The 18,736-nt window shown below is 33.5% G+C and overlaps 2 protein-coding genes across 3 annotated transcripts; both read left to right on the top strand.

The window, feature by feature from the left end:
• Positions 1-769: 769 nt before the first annotated feature.
• Positions 770-3,893, top strand: LOC118040945 (transmembrane emp24 domain-containing protein p24delta4). Of its 2 annotated transcripts, XM_073404179.1 has the most exons (5): positions 770-1,113; positions 2,621-2,833; positions 2,909-2,985; positions 3,507-3,666; positions 3,722-3,893. In XM_073404179.1, the coding sequence occupies exons 1-4, from the start codon at positions 880-882 to the stop codon at positions 3,649-3,651; spliced, it is 669 nt and encodes a 222-aa protein (XP_073260280.1). In that variant the 5' UTR covers positions 770-879; the 3' UTR covers positions 3,652-3,666; positions 3,722-3,893. The 2 variants fall into 2 exon arrangements, with proteins under 2 accessions (XP_073260280.1, XP_034903922.1); XM_035048031.2 differs by having other exon boundaries at positions 771-1,113; positions 3,507-3,893.
• Positions 3,894-7,395: 3,502 nt separating this feature from the next.
• Positions 7,396-10,072, top strand: LOC118040957 (uncharacterized). Its single transcript, XM_035048042.2, has 3 exons — positions 7,396-7,716; positions 7,815-7,904; positions 9,731-10,072. Exons 1-3 carry the CDS (start codon positions 7,468-7,470, stop codon positions 9,806-9,808), a joined length of 417 nt encoding a protein of 138 aa, XP_034903933.1. The 5' UTR covers positions 7,396-7,467; the 3' UTR covers positions 9,809-10,072.
• Positions 10,073-18,736: the final 8,664 nt, after the last annotated feature.

The raw sequence follows: 18,736 nt of genomic DNA, 5'->3' as shown, positions 1-18,736 counted from the left end.
ACGCTGGAAAACGAAGTAAATCGGTTTTATAGACCTTTGTTATTTTTATATTTTTATTTATTTATCAAACTATCATTTTTTGAAATTTGTTGGACTAACTGGTTTTGTAAATAGATTAAAAATCTGTTATCTTTAATTGTTTTTCACACGTCAAGAAAATTTCATATTTGTATACAAACTTATTTTTTAATCACTTAAAATATGCATACACTTAAGTGATAGGAAAAAAAAAACAGAATGCCTCTTGTTAATTCAATAATAAGGGTATATCTTGAAATAATTTGAAAACCATAGAATTGAAATCGAAAACTCGAAGAAAATAGCAGCCACGTGGTGAAGGGGAAAGAGGAAACGGTGAGATAGAGGCTACCGCGACCATGTTTGCCGTTACTGACACAGTTTGGAACACGGCGTCTATCTTCTTTAAAATTTTATTTTTATATATTTTTAGATTATTTTGATATTTTATTTTTAAAAATAATTTTTAAAAAATAAAAAAAAAATATTTTAAATAATAACATCTTCTAAAACTGTACTAGGATTTGACCGCGACCGTAATGGTAACAAGCGGGGGTGCCTAGGTAATCGAAAACATCGCGCGTGGCAAAGGATCTAGATTTCAGGTTTGCTGTCTTAACTGGACCAAACAGCACAAACGCGATTTGGCAATCACAACTAACCACGTCACTTATTACCAAATGCATATTCAAACTCCACGCGCTTGTCCAAATTCTCTAAAATTAATGACTCACCCTCAACAACTATCTACTGCCATTTAAGACCCTAAAAAAAAAAAAAAAAAACTCACAAGAACAGAGAAAAAGAGATCCTTGTTGAAAGCGAATTCTCTATCCCTCAACTTTACAGATTTTGCTCTGCATGATGGCGAGGAACTGTGATTCACATGCTGGATTAAAGGCGCTGTCACTGATCTTGTTATGTCTAACGATTAGTAACAATATAGTACCAGTAGCAGAAGCTATATGGCTATCAATTCCTAACTCGGGAAGCAAGTGTGTTTCGGAGGAGATCCAGAACGGCGTTGTCGTTCTGTCTGATTACTATGTTCTTAACGAAGAACATCCCGAACACCCCGTCACTGTTACTGTTCGGGTACGTATACGCTATTAGATTTCGTAATTCTTTTGATTAGGTTTTGCTCAGTATTGATTAATCGGTAGTCATCTTATCAGCTTTGATTATTCTTTTTTTTTTTAATGTTGCTTTTTGAGCTTTATTTCTTCATCTCAGATGTAGTGGTTGGATGTCTAGGATTGAATTTTATTAACTCCTTTTGATGTTTGTAATAGCAATATTTTTTTTATATAGATTTTTTAATGCACAGCCTGGATTAGATAAATGTCCATATGAACAACTTTATTATGTCTAGATTTATTGAATTTCCATTGGAACGCCTATTTAATGCTTTATTAACATCACGTTGATTTTTATTGAAGTAATTCGTTTTTGTGGTGAAAGAAATTTTGTAATATTTTTCTGCTAATTATTTTCTAGTTAAGTTGGTTCTAGTGCTTCGATCTTCTTCTTGTTTAAATACATTGCTTCGATTGTTAAATTAATTCCACAACACCAAGTTTACATTATAGACAATGATCAACGGCAAATGGTTAAGTTTGTAGATAGTAATTTGTTGCTGAAGACAATCTCTTTGTCACTTGAGAATCTTGCCAGGGATTTAAATATATAAAAAAAAGGGAATTAATGGGATGGCACAACATTGCAGGCTTTTATGAAGAATGATGACGAGGGAACCTGTTTTAGCATTTCATCTCTTTCGTCTCTTTACATTAGTGTTCTTGCATTTAGTTGATTTTGGCTCTTTATGGGCTTTCTATGAAGTGGTTACGGCAAAACTTCTTTTATAGCTAAGTATGATGATTCTAAGGGGTTTTTGCATCCATTAGGTAGAATAAACCCTGACATGAGAGTGTTTGGGGTTTGTGTTAAGGGAGTGAGATTTAATGTGAGATTTTTTATTCTCCCTTTTTTTTTGTCGAAAACCATATGATTGATATTTGTGGTCCTGCTAAAGCTAAGATTACTTTTGAGACATGATTCCTGTAATTTTTCTTTGAAAACAATTTGTGGGCTGCAGCATAATTTTATCAGTGTAAATATTGGGTTATGTCTGAAGATTATTCAAGTATCATATCTTCAGGAAATATCCCTTTCTCACAAGTGGCCAATTAAATCAAATCATTTTCTATTTTGGATTTTTTAGTTTCCAGGGCAAGTCAAAGTGGTATGATCTACTATGGAAATAAATGGTGTTTGATCCTTATGTTTTCTTCGATAGATGTTTATATGATCTTTGTTTCTTTGCCAATTATTTTTAGGTCAGATATTTAGCTATTTTAAGCCTGACCTTCTTCCTCCCACATGAAGAACACAAATGTGCATACAGTTGTGATTTCACTACTAACAATTATGATGTATCCTGAATCTTGTGATTTTATGGTTGGCATGTCAATAACACTAATTTCTCTCTTCATTCAATCATGTACAAGATTCTATCTTAAGCAACAAGTATGTGCCGATGAATAGTTGGGAGATGGATTTTTTTCTTCACTCAACTTTTAATTCTTGTCTATTTTGTTAGGTAACATCCCCATATGGAAACAATCTCCACCACAATGAAAATGTGACTCATGGTCAGTTTGCATTTACAACCTCGGAGGGTGGTAACTACCTGGCATGTTTCACGTTAGATGGTCATCAGGAACCAGCTACAGGTGTAACTCTGAGCCTTGACTGGAAAATTGGAATTGCTGCAAAGGATTGGGATTCTGTGGCGAAGAAAGAAAAGATTGAGGTAAGTTACTTAACCCCCCCCCCCTCCCTTGTTGCCTTTTTCTGTTTGATAAACTGGGTTTAAAACTATATGCAGGGTGTTGAACTTGAAGTAAGGAAACTCAAAGATCACGCGGAAGCCATCCACAATAATCTACTCTATCTCAAGCAAAGGTATAACTGAACCTTGAGTTTTAGCAGAGGATACCTCACACATTCTTTGCCTTATCTTCTTTTGTATAGAAAACTTTCCTGTTTTGTTATCCTGCCTTTCTTTAACCCTGGTCATTTCCAGGTTTCTAATCATGAAAGAGCCCAAATTGATATATGAATTACCAATGAATATGGGGTATTTTTGGTTTTTAAAGTTTTTTTTTTTTTTACAGTTTCTACCGCTATATTTTTATGATGAAGCTGATACAAGCGTAGAAAAGGAATATATTGCCTTTGGCTTTATGTTCTTGAAGGTTGAATTAGTGAAGTCTATGAACAAATAGAGCACCACTGGTCTTAATGGAATCATTCAAGGTTTCGTGATGAGTGATAAAACCTGTGAAACTGAATCAGCGCAAGCAAAACCTAAAGCACCCCAAACTTTTAAGGGTGCTCTTATTTCTAGTCTTAAATACCTTAAGACACGTGAAATGTATTTACCTTACTGTTAATCCAACTTGCTTGTTGGTTGTTACTTGCAGGGAAGCTGACATGAGAGAGGTCAGTGAAAAAACCAATAGTAGAGTGGCATGGTACAGTATCATGTCCCTTGGTGTCTGCATCGTGGTTTCAGTTTTGCAGCTGTGGCACTTGAAGAGTTACTTCCAAAAGAAGAAGCTTATATAATCGAATGATGAAAAACGAACTTGAAGAGTTACTTCCAAAAGAAGAAGCTTATATAATCGAATGATGAAAAACGAACCATGTGATTATAATAATGTACACAGTATATTATTCTTTTTTCTTGATTTTCACCTCTTGGAGGTGCGAAATAGCTCAGGCCCAAGAACAGTCTCATTTTGTGTGGGGAGGAAAGAGAAGAAAGGAGAGGAGAAAGAATAAAATAATAGTCGAGAATACAGATTTCATCCTTTTGAGCATACACCGGAGGTGACTGAAATTTGGTAGGCATAACTGTATTTCCTTGGAGCGAAAGGGCAACAGTTGCTACTATGTCGACATTTTGTTTCCAAGACCTGCATCACTAATGTTCCGAAGATGTTTCTGTTGGGAACTCTTCTGCAAATTTAACTTCAATTCACTCTGCCCCTTGCCTAGAAGGTTATTGTCCATTTCTTTTGCGACTCACGGAATAATCTAAGATCATGGGGTTCATTTTCCTTGATGGAAGCGGAAAGACTGTCGATTCTTGTGTATGTATTGTTGAAATTTAAAATGTTTCTTTTATTTTTTAGTCCAAGTTAATGGTGACATATTCTCAAGGGGATTATCTTGTTGGGAATGGGCAGAACTAGAGGGAGAAGAGACACAACAAGAAACGATCGCGGTCCATGGCAGCGTGGGTCTGATCATAGCTTGGGACGAGATAGCAGGGAATTTCCAGATTTGTTAATACTCTTCGGAAGACTTCTTCGGCCGAATGTCCATAACGCGTAATGGGACCTGTGCTCATATATTTCTCGATGGCCCATCAATGTCTTGAAAGGAATTAAAAAAAGATGATTTTAATGCAATGATCCTGTAACCCAATTCAACTGATTCTAAAGTTTTGGTTTCGAATTCAAGCTTCTCTTTTATAACAAAAAGGGAAGAAAGCGGAAACGTCATTCCTAAATGGACTCGCTGTCTCCGGAATAAAAACCAGCACGGAGGAGGATTCGCAGTGCTGGCAGGAATGGCTGCTGCATCAGTAGCAAACAGTGGCACTGTGAGTCAACTATGATGTATCCTGAATTTGCTTTGACTAATACTTTAGATTAAGAATTTGCTTTGAATATAGAATGATTGATAGAGTATTCTCAGAATTTTCAAATGACAAGCTATCATAAGTGCCTAGGAAAAAATTAATGCTTGTAAGTCAGCACTGCCTGTGAAAATACCATCCTTTGTTGTCAAATTAATTTCAAGATTCATAATATCTCAATACAAAGGGTCTCGAGAGACAGAGTTCTACACTTCTATCAAATCCCAGAAGCAAAGGCTGAAGATAGCTATGATTTCCACTGCAAGTTAGACGAGCTTAACCACCTTGTATGGTCGAGAAGTTCAGGTTAGCAACCAGGCACACCTAGATGAGAATTCAAGTCCTATAATTTGGAAACAGAAGCTAGAGATATCTGGTAATGGCATAGATGTTTAAACACTTGACAGAGAAGGTGCTAGGATTAATTCTGTTACAAAGCCATCGTCTGAAAGTTTGATGCTCCTAGAAACACCGAGAAGATTATAAGAAGCATATAGCAACTTGAAAGAATACTACTACATCTAATTCACAATCTTCTAGACTTGTACTGAAAGTGTCCCTCAGAGTTGCAAACTTTATCACTAAAATTGAAGGGGGGGAAAAAGAGAGAGAGGATAAAAATAGATTTGGGAATTTAGGGCTTTTGTAATTGAAGTTTTAGAGGGTGTTTCAAATTACGGTTCAAAAATTATTTTTTAGTATTTTTGAATATTTTAATATTCTATATTAAAAATAAATTTAAATATATATATTATTTCAATATATTTCTAAGTAAAAATTACTTTAAAAAATAATTGTTGTCTCAATTTCCAAACATATAACTTTTCCAAACCCGATTCAAAAAACACAGTACCCAATCCTAATTAGCTTATCTGTTTCGAAGTGGAACTCCTGTTTTTTTTATTATTATTTACATGGGTGTTCGGACTAGCTTGCGTATATTATGACTAATCTCATGATTCACTGAACATCCTACAAATCCAGTAAGGATATAAGATGATTCACTGAACATCCTGCAAATCCAGTAAGGATATAAGAACCTGTTTTTAGTTGGAAAGAAGCCTAGCTCCTGAGTTAACCGACAATGCCCGACACATTTCAACCAGCCTAGATCAGAAACGACATAGGACTCCAACCCTTTTTTTATACCCTTGTAATGTGATTCAAAACTCAATCCAATGAGACTAACAATGTTGCAAATTACGTCAAATCAGCAAAGAATAAACAATGAAAGTATTCGTTGAGTGCGGGACAGATAATGCTGCCCCCCCATCCAAACAGCAAGGACAAACTAATCAAGAACCGTTAGATTAGATGAGATGGACCACAAACAACGGCGAAACCTGAGGAAGATAAAACGAAAGCAGAAAATCAAGAGGAGTAAACAAGGTCCCAGCCTTGCGAAGCCAATGGCAAGAAACGTAACAAAGCAAGATATTTGGAAAAAAAAAAGCAGGCTGCAAAGATGCTAACATCAGCTTCAACCACGCAAACAGTGAGGAGCATTGAACTGACCTCAAAGTAAGCTTAAAAAAAGTGGATGCAAAAAAAACCTGTTGGAAAAAACTGAAATTAGAAAAGCAAAAACAGATGCTTAACCCAACCTTTCTTTGAGTCGTAACTCACAGCAAGCACCCAAAACCAGAAACTCTGAAAACAGGACATAGGCCATTATATACCGGGGGAAAATATGCAGCAAGTATGGCTGCCATGCTGGGAAAAAAAAAACGTCAGGAGATAACAGGCTGATTGAACAGGTAAAGGTGCGATTTGACATGCTAGAAAGTGCATGAAAGATATGTAAAAACTCGAAAGCTGACTGTTAGCTAACCCGGTAAAAAAAAACAGACCATCACAGCCCCTCACTATGAACCCATACTCCCAGCCAGAAGAAAACGCAGACCCCAACCAAAGAAAAAAGATGACAACCCTTCCCTCCACAAAGGACAACACAAGAAGTATGCAGCCCTTAACATGCATTTAATGGATGTCAACTCACAGAGTCCAAAACCGTATGAGTTTCCACCTTTCTTGGGCACAGCAGAGCGCTTCCTAGACTGAGTAGCTGCCGAAAGAAAAGCTTCCAGGATATGAGACAGTAGCCATCAAACACACGCGAGCCATGATTTAAGGAAAAAACTTGTGGGCAACGTGAAATTGATCTGACAAACGCACTGCAACACCTAAATTCTGGGAAAAGAACCATGCCAGCCGAAAGAAAAGGTTGCAAGCAAAGCACTGAAGTTGAAGAAAAAAAAACTCTTCTAAGCCCAACCAAACACATAAGAAGCCCAGATGAGCAATATATTCCCTAGCCCAAATCCTAAAAAACAAAGCCCAAGAAAAGTGATCCAACAACCCAAATAAAGAGGAATTAAAAACAACAAAAAGCAAAAGATTAAAAAAAAAAAAAAAAGGCCTGGAGAGCCAGTGTTGTGGTGAATAGTCAATTTTCTCTACATCCACAGTGATTCTCTAATCCCTTTTAGTTTTGTTTTTTCTTTTTAAATTTTAATTTTCTACCCTTGGAGGACGCAAGTGGGACATAACATGAGTTGAGCGTAGAAGAAATGATCATGGGCCTTAATGAACTGTAAGTTTTGGACTGGAGGTATTATAGGCCTGACCACAAGAACCCTTAAGGGATGGGCCTATCAATCTCCTGAAGCAATAACTGGCCTAACAAAAATTCTGGAGAGCGAAAATCATCCGACACAGACAAAAGAGGATTTACAGCAATGGCTATTGCAACAATAGCAGCAGTGGCAACAAAACCATCCTCAATACCCCTGTTAACAAGAAAGAGGCCGAAATGGATCTTCACTCCTTTGGCTTTCTGTTCTTCTTCTTCTTCTTCATCAGCAAGTAGAAGAAAACTGATTCTTTATTCAAAGCCTGGATGTTGTTTGTGTGATGGCCTCAAAGAGAAGCTCCAGGCAGCATTCTTGCTCTCTGGCCCTCATTCCCTTCATGATGTTGATTTACAGGTTATCCCACTTGATTTCACCCTCCTTTCTCTCTTTTTTTCATCCTTACGAATATGTATGCTAATGAGACCTTTATATATATTGATATATATTATCAGGTAAGGGATATTACCAGCAATCCTGAATGGGAGAGTGCTTACCAGTATGAGATACCCGTTTTGGCCAAAGTACTCTCTGATGGCACCGAGGTTAGTTGTTTATTTCACCCCCTTTATTAATTATTAATTTTAAGCTTCAAGTCTGTGATGATTTTTTTGATGGACATGTGTTGCGTTTCTTCGTCCGTATTACTCCAATTTGAGTTAAGTTTTGGTCACTGTCATATATGAGTAGTCGGAAGGGCAATCATTGTCAAGAGAGAACAAGGTTTTGTTTTCGGGTCAGGGCGTCAAATTAGAAGTTCGGTGCTCTATTTGAGTGGACAAATAAATTAGGAAATTTCATTTGTAGAGTAGAAAGTTTAGGCATATAGAATTATCGTCTTAGAGAGAAAAAAAGAACTGCAGTTTGACAGCGTCGATGAGGTGAAGTAGAATTCCTAAGCTAATAGGTGGGAAAGACTTAAAAAGCTATTTGGGATGGAAGGAAAACTCTTGCATGGGAGATTTTTTTTCATATGGATAAAGGATTTTACAGGATGAAAATGAAGATATTGAAACAGGGTTTCATTTATGGACTTGGGAGGGGACATAATATGTTGTATTGCTAATCAAACCACTTTGTTTAAATTGACACCAATCATTCACCAACAATAGTGGAAACCTCACCAGCTCAATCCATAATTTTGGAGGTCATAATCGATAATAAAAGCTGTGTTTCCAAAGTGGGGGATAGGTTCACCTCTCTATGTTATGTCCTCTTCGTTGAGTGACCTATGCAACAGAAGATGGTAATGATTAGAATAGGTGCTCTAAAGATAATATTGATTCATAAAGTTCGAAGCTTTTAGGAGAGGTGGAAGGAGACTTGATAGTGCCAAACTTTAGCATTTTGGTAACAAAAAAATGATCGTGGCTGGCAGCTACTGTTTGTTAAAAAATTAAGGTTCCACACCTTTGTCTCAAAGGACTTTGTTCAATGGTTAAACTTCTATAAAGACCACTGAGCTTTTCTAGTTTTATGACTGGTCAAAATAATCAATTGAGAGTTCTCAAAGCTTAAGGATTGTATAAATTATAAGCCTTGAGAGATGGACTTCTTTATTGCAGTGTGCGACAAATGCTCTTAATGACATATAATGGTATCTATTTCCTGGAACGTTGGACAAAATCTGTGTTGATTTGTAGTATAATCGACAAGCAAGTCCTTCATTTAGATACTATGTTCATACTGCTGTGGAAAAGAATTATTGACAGACTTTCATTTTCATTTATTTTTTAACTAATCATGTTGACATTGAAACCATCTATATTTTGTTTATATACGCAAAATGGCAAAGTTGTGTTTTGCACACGAAAATAATGATGATGAAATATGTTCTGTCTCCCCCACCCCCTTCATTACAATTTAGTGATTTACTTCTCCCGGTCTTTGTGTGAGAGTACTTTCAGGTGAAATATCTTTTGTTCTTCTTTTTTAGCTTTTATTCTGGTCCTATTTCTCACGCCCATCAGTTCCACATGCATACACGTCTATCCTGATCCAAGTGCTGTTTGTCAAAGGGAGATTCAGATTAAAACTTACATTTGACTGTTTCTCTTTCACATCTGGCTTTTAGCCCTGCTCATGGGCATAGTTCAAGATTCTAGAGATTGTTGTTGCATTTGGCAAGCTGGATTCTGTTCAACCTAGTGATTTGCTTGAAATGGTGGGATCCCGTTGGCACTCAAATCACACTTACCTTTGTCTTACAATTTTATAGAATATTAATGTAGTGCCTAATAATGTTGGTAGCTTCTTGTGAGTAGTCTACTTCATATCAATCAACCTGCCGGATGCCCCATTTATTGCTGTCCTGAATGGTTTTAGAAATGGATATGCTCTTGCATCTTAAGCCAATCTCTCTTTCTTCCAGGAAACTTTACCCAGAATATCTCCTCGACTTGGAGTGGAGCTCGTCCACAAAAAGATAGCAGCTGCTTTGATCCAATAAGGTTCCTCTACATAATTAAAATTCTAGCTGGTGTGAAATTTGTTATTGCATGGGACAATGTATCTTGTCAGAAAAGACTGGACATAGAATGCCTTTTATAGCTTATGTTCAAATGAATTTTGAATTCATCAATAATGATCTCCAAAAGGCACTCCTAATTCTGCCATCAGAACTGATCACATGGCGTTTAATTATGTTCCTCTACTGAAAGAAAACTAGATAATGCTATCAATATCTTGGTGATTTGCAAACCACCATTTTCTATTCATTGAGACACACCATTGTCTATTTCTTATCATTTATCTGACCTCATTTTCTGCTAGTATTGCATGCCAAGGCTGTGAAACCTTGAAAACCTTTGTGGAAATGTAAAATTGCTCCGATTTAATGTTCATACATCATCTGGCAAAATAAAAGAAAATATAAAGGTGTTCTGGCATCATAGTTATTAACTAATATTCATGTGATTCATGGCGTTCCAATTGGAAAGTGTTTTATTTAGTTGTATGCTCTTCCTTTTCTTTCTTTTTTGTTCTGGCGAAGTTAGTAATTTCTTAATAACATGGATCTCAATCAAGCAACTGGGTTATTCAATTGGTAAATGGAAGCACTTTAGACGAATCTGACCAGTAAAGTGAACCTCTTCATTTATCTAGTCACAATGTCACATCATCACTGAAATAGAAGAACAGGCCTCTTGAGATTTCCATGATTAGGCAAGGGTGCCTCGAATGATGCTTGCTTAATCACTGTTCACATTAAAGAGGGCACTCCATTAGCACAAAGGTTGTCGACATTTGCTAGGATTATGTTGCTATCTCCCTTCATAAGATAACATTATCCTCTGCACCTCCTTTGCAAGTTGATATGATAAAATGTGTTTGAATACATGGCCCTGCTAGCACTTTCATTTCCTTAACAGAGGGAAAGCAGGTAGGATTCATTTTAGTATAATCTTCAAAGATCCTTCACCTTGAATTAGACTTTTGACTGCTTTTGTGCTTTGTGATAAGAAGACAGATTTTCTTCTCCCCTTTATTATATCAATTTATTTCAAAGTGTCCCAATTTCTTTTTATGTATCCTTCACAGTTGTTGAATTATTAGGACTAATGTATTTTATCTTCCAACTAACAAACATTCGAATGGGTTTAATGCATGTATAACACAGAAAATAAATTCTATAAAGCTAATATATTTACGTATAAGATATGGTGTGGGTGGCCTAACCCCATTAACATGTACTTTTCCATGCACGATGTTTACTTTTAATTACTTTTCCCTGGTTTGTGATGGGGAAGCTCTTGACCGAAGAAAGAGAGAAAGAAAGAAAGCTCTTATAATAGAAGTTGGTTTAATAACTTCGGCTATTCATCATGATTATTGATTATTTTTTTAAAATTATTTTTAATATCAGTATATTAAAATCATATGAGAATATTAAAAAATTATTTATTTAAAATAAAATAAAATTTAAATTTTTTTAAAAGTATTTTTGAAATATAAAAAATAAATAACCCTTTAACTACTTCGTGGCATTGATCTCCAAACAATTTAGATGAAAAATTACTAAATCATATACAACTCTGCTTTTTTTCTCTGATGAATATTTACCGTCTACCATTGTAATTTATCAAATTTCATCGAGCTATAACATATTAACATCCACTGTTTTTTCAAACCAGAGTTACAGTCGAAAGGTTAGGCTATTTAGGGCATCGCTCTGGGACAAGTTGGATAGCTGCCACACCATTGCCGTTCAATCAATGATCTCTCTCACCTGACCGTTTAAAAAACGATCCATTTCTGTTATCTGTCAAGGTTGGTGAGTTCATGGCATGTAATCCATCTTCTGCGCCATGCGCAAGCAATCCAAGTCGGGGATAAAAAAAAAAAAAAAAGGTTTAGTCTTATTTAAATCAATGAGAAGTGTTGAAAGTGATCAATCATTCGCTAATGTGTGTTTAGTATTGTATTATTTTTTGCAGTTATGGTTTAAAAAAATTTTGGTTTTAAAAAAATATTTTTAGTTGTGATTTTTAAGAATTAAGTTTTAAAAATATATTTAGTTAAAACTAGAGTGAAATAAATTTTTACATGCAAAATAAATAAATAAATATCAAATCTTTATAATTTGATAGATAATTTATAGATTAAAAAATAACAGAGGATGAAATAAAAAAAAAACATAAGACAAACCACAAAAAATAACAAAAAAAAACCTAGAAAAAATAAGGATAAAAAATAAGAAAACACCATAAAAAAATTAAGCAAACCTCCTAAACCCGATCCAAGTTCTCAAAAGTCGCAACCCCAGAAACCTTGGATCAAGATTCAATTAAGAAGCTTAATCATCAACTAATCTAATTTTGAATGATGAAATCAGTAAAAATAATATAAAAAAAACTTGTAAAAGCCAAAAACAGAGCAAAGAAAAAAAAATGAGAATAAATTTGATAGAAACAAATTAGAGGATGATGGAATTAAAAAAATAAAATAAATAAACTCAAACAAAATAAATAACAATTAAAAAAATAAGAATCAAATTTAAACGATAAAAAAAATCATAGAATGTGAAATTGAAAAACAAAATTCATAGATTATCCATAGATTAAAAAATTATAAAAAAATAAAATTGAAAAAAATGATAGCAAACCATAAAAAAATAACATAACATAACATAACAAAAAAAATTTTAAAAAAAAAACACCTTAAAAAAGGGGGGAAATGAGGCAAACTTCCAAATTCTAGCCTCTAAAACTTACAACTCTTGAAATCTTAGATCTAAGTTAAATCAAGAAACTTAATTCCTAATTAATTTAATTTTGAATGATGAAATTTGTGAAAAAATATAAATAATAAACATGCAAAAGCCAAAAAAATAGCATAAAAAAAATAAGAATAAAATTTGATAAAAATAAAACTCAAGGAGGATGAAATTTGAAAAAACAATTTAAACATGATTCCAAACAAAATAAGTAGAAATTAAAAGGATAGTGACCAAATTTGAAAGATTACAAAAAATCTCAGGAGTGAAATTAAAAAATATTTATAATTTGATAGATTATTTATATATTTAAAAATGGTAGAGTGGTGAAATCAAAAAATATTTATAATTTGAAAAATTATTTATAGATTAAAAAATAATAGGAGGGTGAAATTGAAAATCATTTATATTTTTATAGTTTATTCTAAAATAATAATAAAAAAGTAATAAAAGGCATAGATACCAAATGTAAAGGGAAAAACAATTAAATGGGTTGTTAGGACTTGATACAAAATTTAAGGAGGAGAGAGAAGAAAGAAGAAAGAAAGAAAAAACAATTATTGATGTCAAATCAGCAGTATTATAATACATGTGTCGCACCACCAAGTATAGAATTCCAAGATTTTTTCAAGTGCCTCCCCGGAAAGGTACCGTGTGCGGTAGCCGAAAACAGTCTCACATGTATCGCTTGAACGACACGGTATGCCATTCCATGCATCGATGTGTGCAAAACACATTCCAAAATGTTTATTATTAAAATAATATTAAATACATGAATGCTATAATATTATCCCTAAACAACCTAAGAATATATATATAAAAAGTAAAATAACCAAAAAGAAAACGAGTTGCATTATTAAATACATGAGTGCTATAATATTATCCCTAAACAACCTAAGAATATATATAAAAAAAAAGTAAAAAAAACAAAAAAAGACAAAAACCTTTATGAGAGAGTTGCATTATTCTTATCTCTGAGGGCACCAATGCAATTGTAATGTTCCAAAAACATGAAATGACAAAAGCCTTTTTAGTCAAAAGCATTAGAATTTTTTATTTTAGAGCTAAATTTATAATTTTGTTGTGCATTAAAAAAAAATGATAAATATAACCCATGCAATATATTAAAGATAATTATGTAACATTTTCACCCCAAAGACTAGTTCTCTGACTTTTTTTCAGGGACAAATGAGTAAATACACTATTACAATGAATATAAAAATGAGTATTGACCTATAATAACTTTTCCTCCATATTTAGTTGTTTTTTTTTAATGTAGATGACGAGATTAATTATTCATTTTGTGATATTGACACATTGCTGAGTCAATTATCACAAACGATTTAACTTGCAAGAAAAGGGCACAGCTAAAGTCTATGAAATGTTGATTTCTTATCCTGTCTTCTTCGTGCTTGCTGAACGGGAAGCAACTATCTGAGCAGAAATAATGACATTAATAAGCTATAGTTTCAATGTTGCAAAAATTATCAGAGAACTTCAGAAAAATATAAATACGATACGTCCCAAGTTGCGGGGTGTTCCATCTTCCTGATATGTTTGCTTTAATTTCCATCACGTAAACAGTTCTTTTCAGCGTCTATGAACACGCGCGTACAAAAAAAAATAACGTAAAAATAAAATAAAACAAAATAAATAATAATAATAAAAAATTTAATATAAAAATAGAATGAAATAAAATGTTAAGAGATAAAATTGAAAAAAAAACGCAATTAAAAATTTAAAAAAAATAGTAATTAAAAAATAAAAATCAAATTTAAAAAGAAATAAAATAGAATGAAATTATATAAAAAAAAAATTATAAAAAAATTATAAAAAATCTCCAAAGGTTTGATCGCTTTTTCAATTTTTCATTGTAGTTTAACAAATTACACTTTATATCCTACATCAAACAAAAATTTTCTCATATATAATATAACACAAATAACAATTGTGATGTCAGTTTTTTTTTTTTTTTCATTCTCTTTCCTTTCCTTCTCTCCCTTCCCTTCTTAATTAAGGTTGCATAACTAATAAAAACCGATATGGATTTTTCAACGGAATCGCTTTCAAATTATACAAACCACGTACTGTACTGTGATATGTTCTCTGGACCCTCGCCTATGATTTACGTATTATATTTGCCAAAACAAAACAAAAAATGCGATTTTTGTTCATTTTGTTAAAATGCACTTGTAAATATCATTGTAGGGTAGCTGTTAAAAAAATAAGGAGTAAAAACACAGAGCACAACTGAACAACTTCATTGTCTGATGTTTCAATCAGAGCTCACAAATTCTCTTTAAGCACACAAGCACATATGGATGTGCATGTGATTTTTATGGAACTAAAAATGTTTCGTTTGGTTTTATTATTGAATTGGATTTTATGTGGTAAAAAAATAATTTTAGTATAAAACTTCATATTTTTTATTTTTCAGTTCCTGATTTTTTTAAAAAAAGTTATTATATTTTAATAATAGAAAAAGAAAGTGTTTGTTGACAATAATTTCAAACACTAAAATAATTTATTTTTATGAGTTCGATTTTTTCAATTAACTTTTTTTTTTTTTCTGGTTGATATGCTTGGCGAGCAGGCATGCAAAGTTTAGCCACAGCACTTGTTGTCCCACCCCAACCGAGTGCAGGGGCCGTTGCCTGGGACAGTAGGCTCTTCCACCCCCCCCCCCTTTATACAGTAAGTCAGCACCTGAAGATCCGAGGATCTTCCATAAATAGGAAAGCACTATTATCTAAAGGATTCTGCTTGTGAGTTAGTCTCCAAAGTGGGTTGATGTAATTATTGTTCTTAGACGGACCTTCTCTAGTTATTTAAGAAGGCCATTTTATCTTAGTAATTCATTATATACTTTGAATTTTTTTTTTAATTAATATAGATATTCGGTTTAGCAACTTGCATACACTCGACTAATATCACGGGATTTAAAGTTAACGATCATGTAAATTTTCAGTGATCCTGAGAATTTGTGGAAAACTTAAATTAATGATTTTTAAAAAACAAAATTATGATATGGTTAATTAAATATATTACATATTTACTTTGAAATTTATTTTAATTTTACCGGAGAGGAGAGTCGGAGAGATGGAAGAACAAACATCTGGAGGCAAATTAATTGTGATGTTCAATATGATGACACCTTATATCCTAATGGTATGCGTGCACTTTGGGTCCGCAGGCTATGTGCTCGTTGTGCATCGCAACGGTGTCGCTGCACTTGTTCTTGCTCCTTTAGCTCTGATTCTTGAAATGTCTCTCAACAGTACCGTAGTACACATCTTGTTCGCGACTAGTTGTGATTGTCGACCCTGCACGCGCCGAACACTAACATTAACATTAAAAAAAAAAAAAAAACTAAATGTCCTGACAAAATTTATACTGGAATACTATTTATTATAATAATATTATTATGAGTTTGCCATTTAATTATAAATCTTTAAATTAGAATCGGAGTTTAGACAATTTTTTCATCATAATTCAATTGTTATTTTTAAGTTGCATAAGGATGTAATAGTTTTTTAGCCTTTTTTTCCAGTAAAATCACTTAGCTATCTTTAAAATAAAATAAAATAAAATCTGATGTCCAAAGGTTTTTTAATCTTTTTAGTCCAAGTAAAATTGCTTAATTGCATTTACAGAAAAATTCTACTAAATTATCTTGAAAGAGAAATTTATTTATTTTTTAATCAGTTTTTTTTTTCTATTTTGCAAATGTTATGTCATTATACGATCTCATTTTAATGTAATTATATAGTGTCATTAATTATGTTAAATATTAATTTTTTGAATAAAGCACAATATCTGAGAAATTTTTTTATTTTACTAGGTCGACTCAGTTCAATACATTTAGGTTTAAGGGCTGGGGTCCAGCCTGGTTTAAGCGGGCCATGAACATGGAGCTGCTCTCCACTGTTCACTTTGCAAAACAGTGGAGATAAGCTAAATGTGGTAGAAGAAGGGAAAGGGGAAGAGCAGGCTACTCTGCGCGACGATGATGTCTGGCTGGAAGTAGAAACGACGGGGGGTGATGGTGAGGGAGCTACTCTCTACTGTTCTTCAACGTGAACAATGAAGACAAGGAAGTGCATAAGAAGAAGAAGGGGAAAAAGGCGGCTATCCTGGGTGACGACGATGTTTGGCCTGAGTGGAAATCAATGGAGGCTAGTGGTGAACTGACGGTCCAATACTCTCCATTGTTCATTGTTCATTGTTAACTTTTTTTTTTCCTCTTGTTTCTGTTCTTCTTCTTGTGCATGCCTCTAGTTACTGTGTTATAGCACAATTTGCAACAAAAACAGCTAGAAGTTGCTTCAGCAAACCTTGCAATTTAAATGCGAAATATAATGAGTCCACAAACTTCAAACTGTATTTATACCGTAACCAAACCTATATAGATAGTGTTTTTCTGTAAATGCAGTCGCAATGCCAAATACGCACTTAATCCCCTATGAATGTCCTTCTCGGCTATCACTACCCTTTGGGTCTGTCATTTTAGGGAAGAAACTTCATCTTGGAATGTATGCCCTTGATTGATCATGTAATTTAAGCAAACCACCCAAGCAAGTTTGATAAAAAAAAAATATTTGATTAATCAGCACACGTGTCTTTTATGTTCACTTTGTAGTGAAATTGTGTGACATATCCCATTACTATTCAAAAATGATTTTTTTTTTGCTTACAATAATATTTTTTTTATATTTTTAGATCGTTTTGATGTATTAATATTAAAAATAAAATAAAAAAATATTTTAATAAATTTCAAAGCGAAAAACACTTTGAACCGCCATTACTGTCACAATCTCAAACACATCCTAAAGGTTCAATATTGATTTAAGAACTAAACAAAACCCATACCTAAGATTTAAAATCTTAGAATTCTACAACCCTAATTAAAAATAATTCTTCATTCAATCCTTTGTTTACTTATACCATTCTATCGGTGGGAATTTGTTAAATATTTACATGGTCCGAACATGAATTTCTATTTATTATTTTTTAATTTACTGTTTTAGCCATAAAATGTAAAAGGCTGGCTTAATTATGCAGCAATCCTCCAAACCTTTTCCGAATTTTACATAGCAGGTGTATCTTGGATCTATTTTTTGTTACATGGAAGTAATTCGTGATCTATTTTGATATTGTAGTAATTTTTGTGGTTATAATTTTAAAAAATATATTTTATAGAAAGGGTCAGCACTGCAAAGCATAGAAATTATTTTTTTTATTAAATTTGAGGTATAGTTCTAATTTATAGTGAATCCTACCAAAACAAAACTCTATTTTTAATATAACCAAATATTAATATTAACTATCAACCTTACCCATAGCCAGAATGTCAAACGGGCACTACATCGCAGTATTATTGGAGGCATCAGAATCGCAAATGGCCTATATTCTGTTGTGTGGCGTAAGAGCAAGGACTACACAAGGCGAGGCCAGAACCCTCTGCCACTGAAGGCAAGAGTGATCTGGAACTACCCGATATTGCTACCACAGGGGCTGAGCCTGGAGATTTTTTTAGGGTTCCAGATTAGAAGATTTTTCTAGCTTAAATCTTACTAGTTTTTAATTTAAATCTTATATTAATTAAAGGAAAGTCAGGAATTTTATTTTTTTGGGGGTCCGGTCCTTGCCAGCCTTCTCCGACTATCAGTAAGGCAGCTGTCCTTGCTGTAAATAATAATTGAAGTGAAACTTCATTTCCTAATTCGGATCTTTTTGTGAACCATACCATGGCATGCAGGAAGCCACAGCAGACACCAAAAAATGTGGCCATGGTGGGGCTTTTTAACTGTTTATTTGTTGTTTCATCGAAAGCTAAGTTCTTGGTGCGCCAGTGACAGCAGGAGGTGTTGCTCAAATATAGACCAAGCACTCCAAAAACTATCAATGGTGTTTTGCAATCTCAGCATCATGATTATATACAAGTGTCGCACGTTATGATTGGTCATCTGAAGGGAACTGGACTCGGGCCATAAATAATGGAGAAATTGTTATATTTTTTTTATTTCTAAATAATGGTTTTGCATTTTTTTTGTTCTGGAAGGATTTGTATGTAAAGTGCCCACTATGATTGATCATGTCACATGATGATAAAATTATTAAAAAATAATATAAATTATATTAATTATAGGATCTTACTTGATA

The sequence above is a fragment of the Populus alba genome, chromosome 14 (assembly GCF_005239225.2).
Source record: "Populus alba chromosome 14, ASM523922v2, whole genome shotgun sequence".
Classification (NCBI taxonomy): domain Eukaryota; kingdom Viridiplantae; phylum Streptophyta; class Magnoliopsida; order Malpighiales; family Salicaceae; genus Populus; species Populus alba.
Note: the sequence above shows the minus strand (reverse complement) of the source record. Positions and strands in the feature narration are given on the sequence as shown.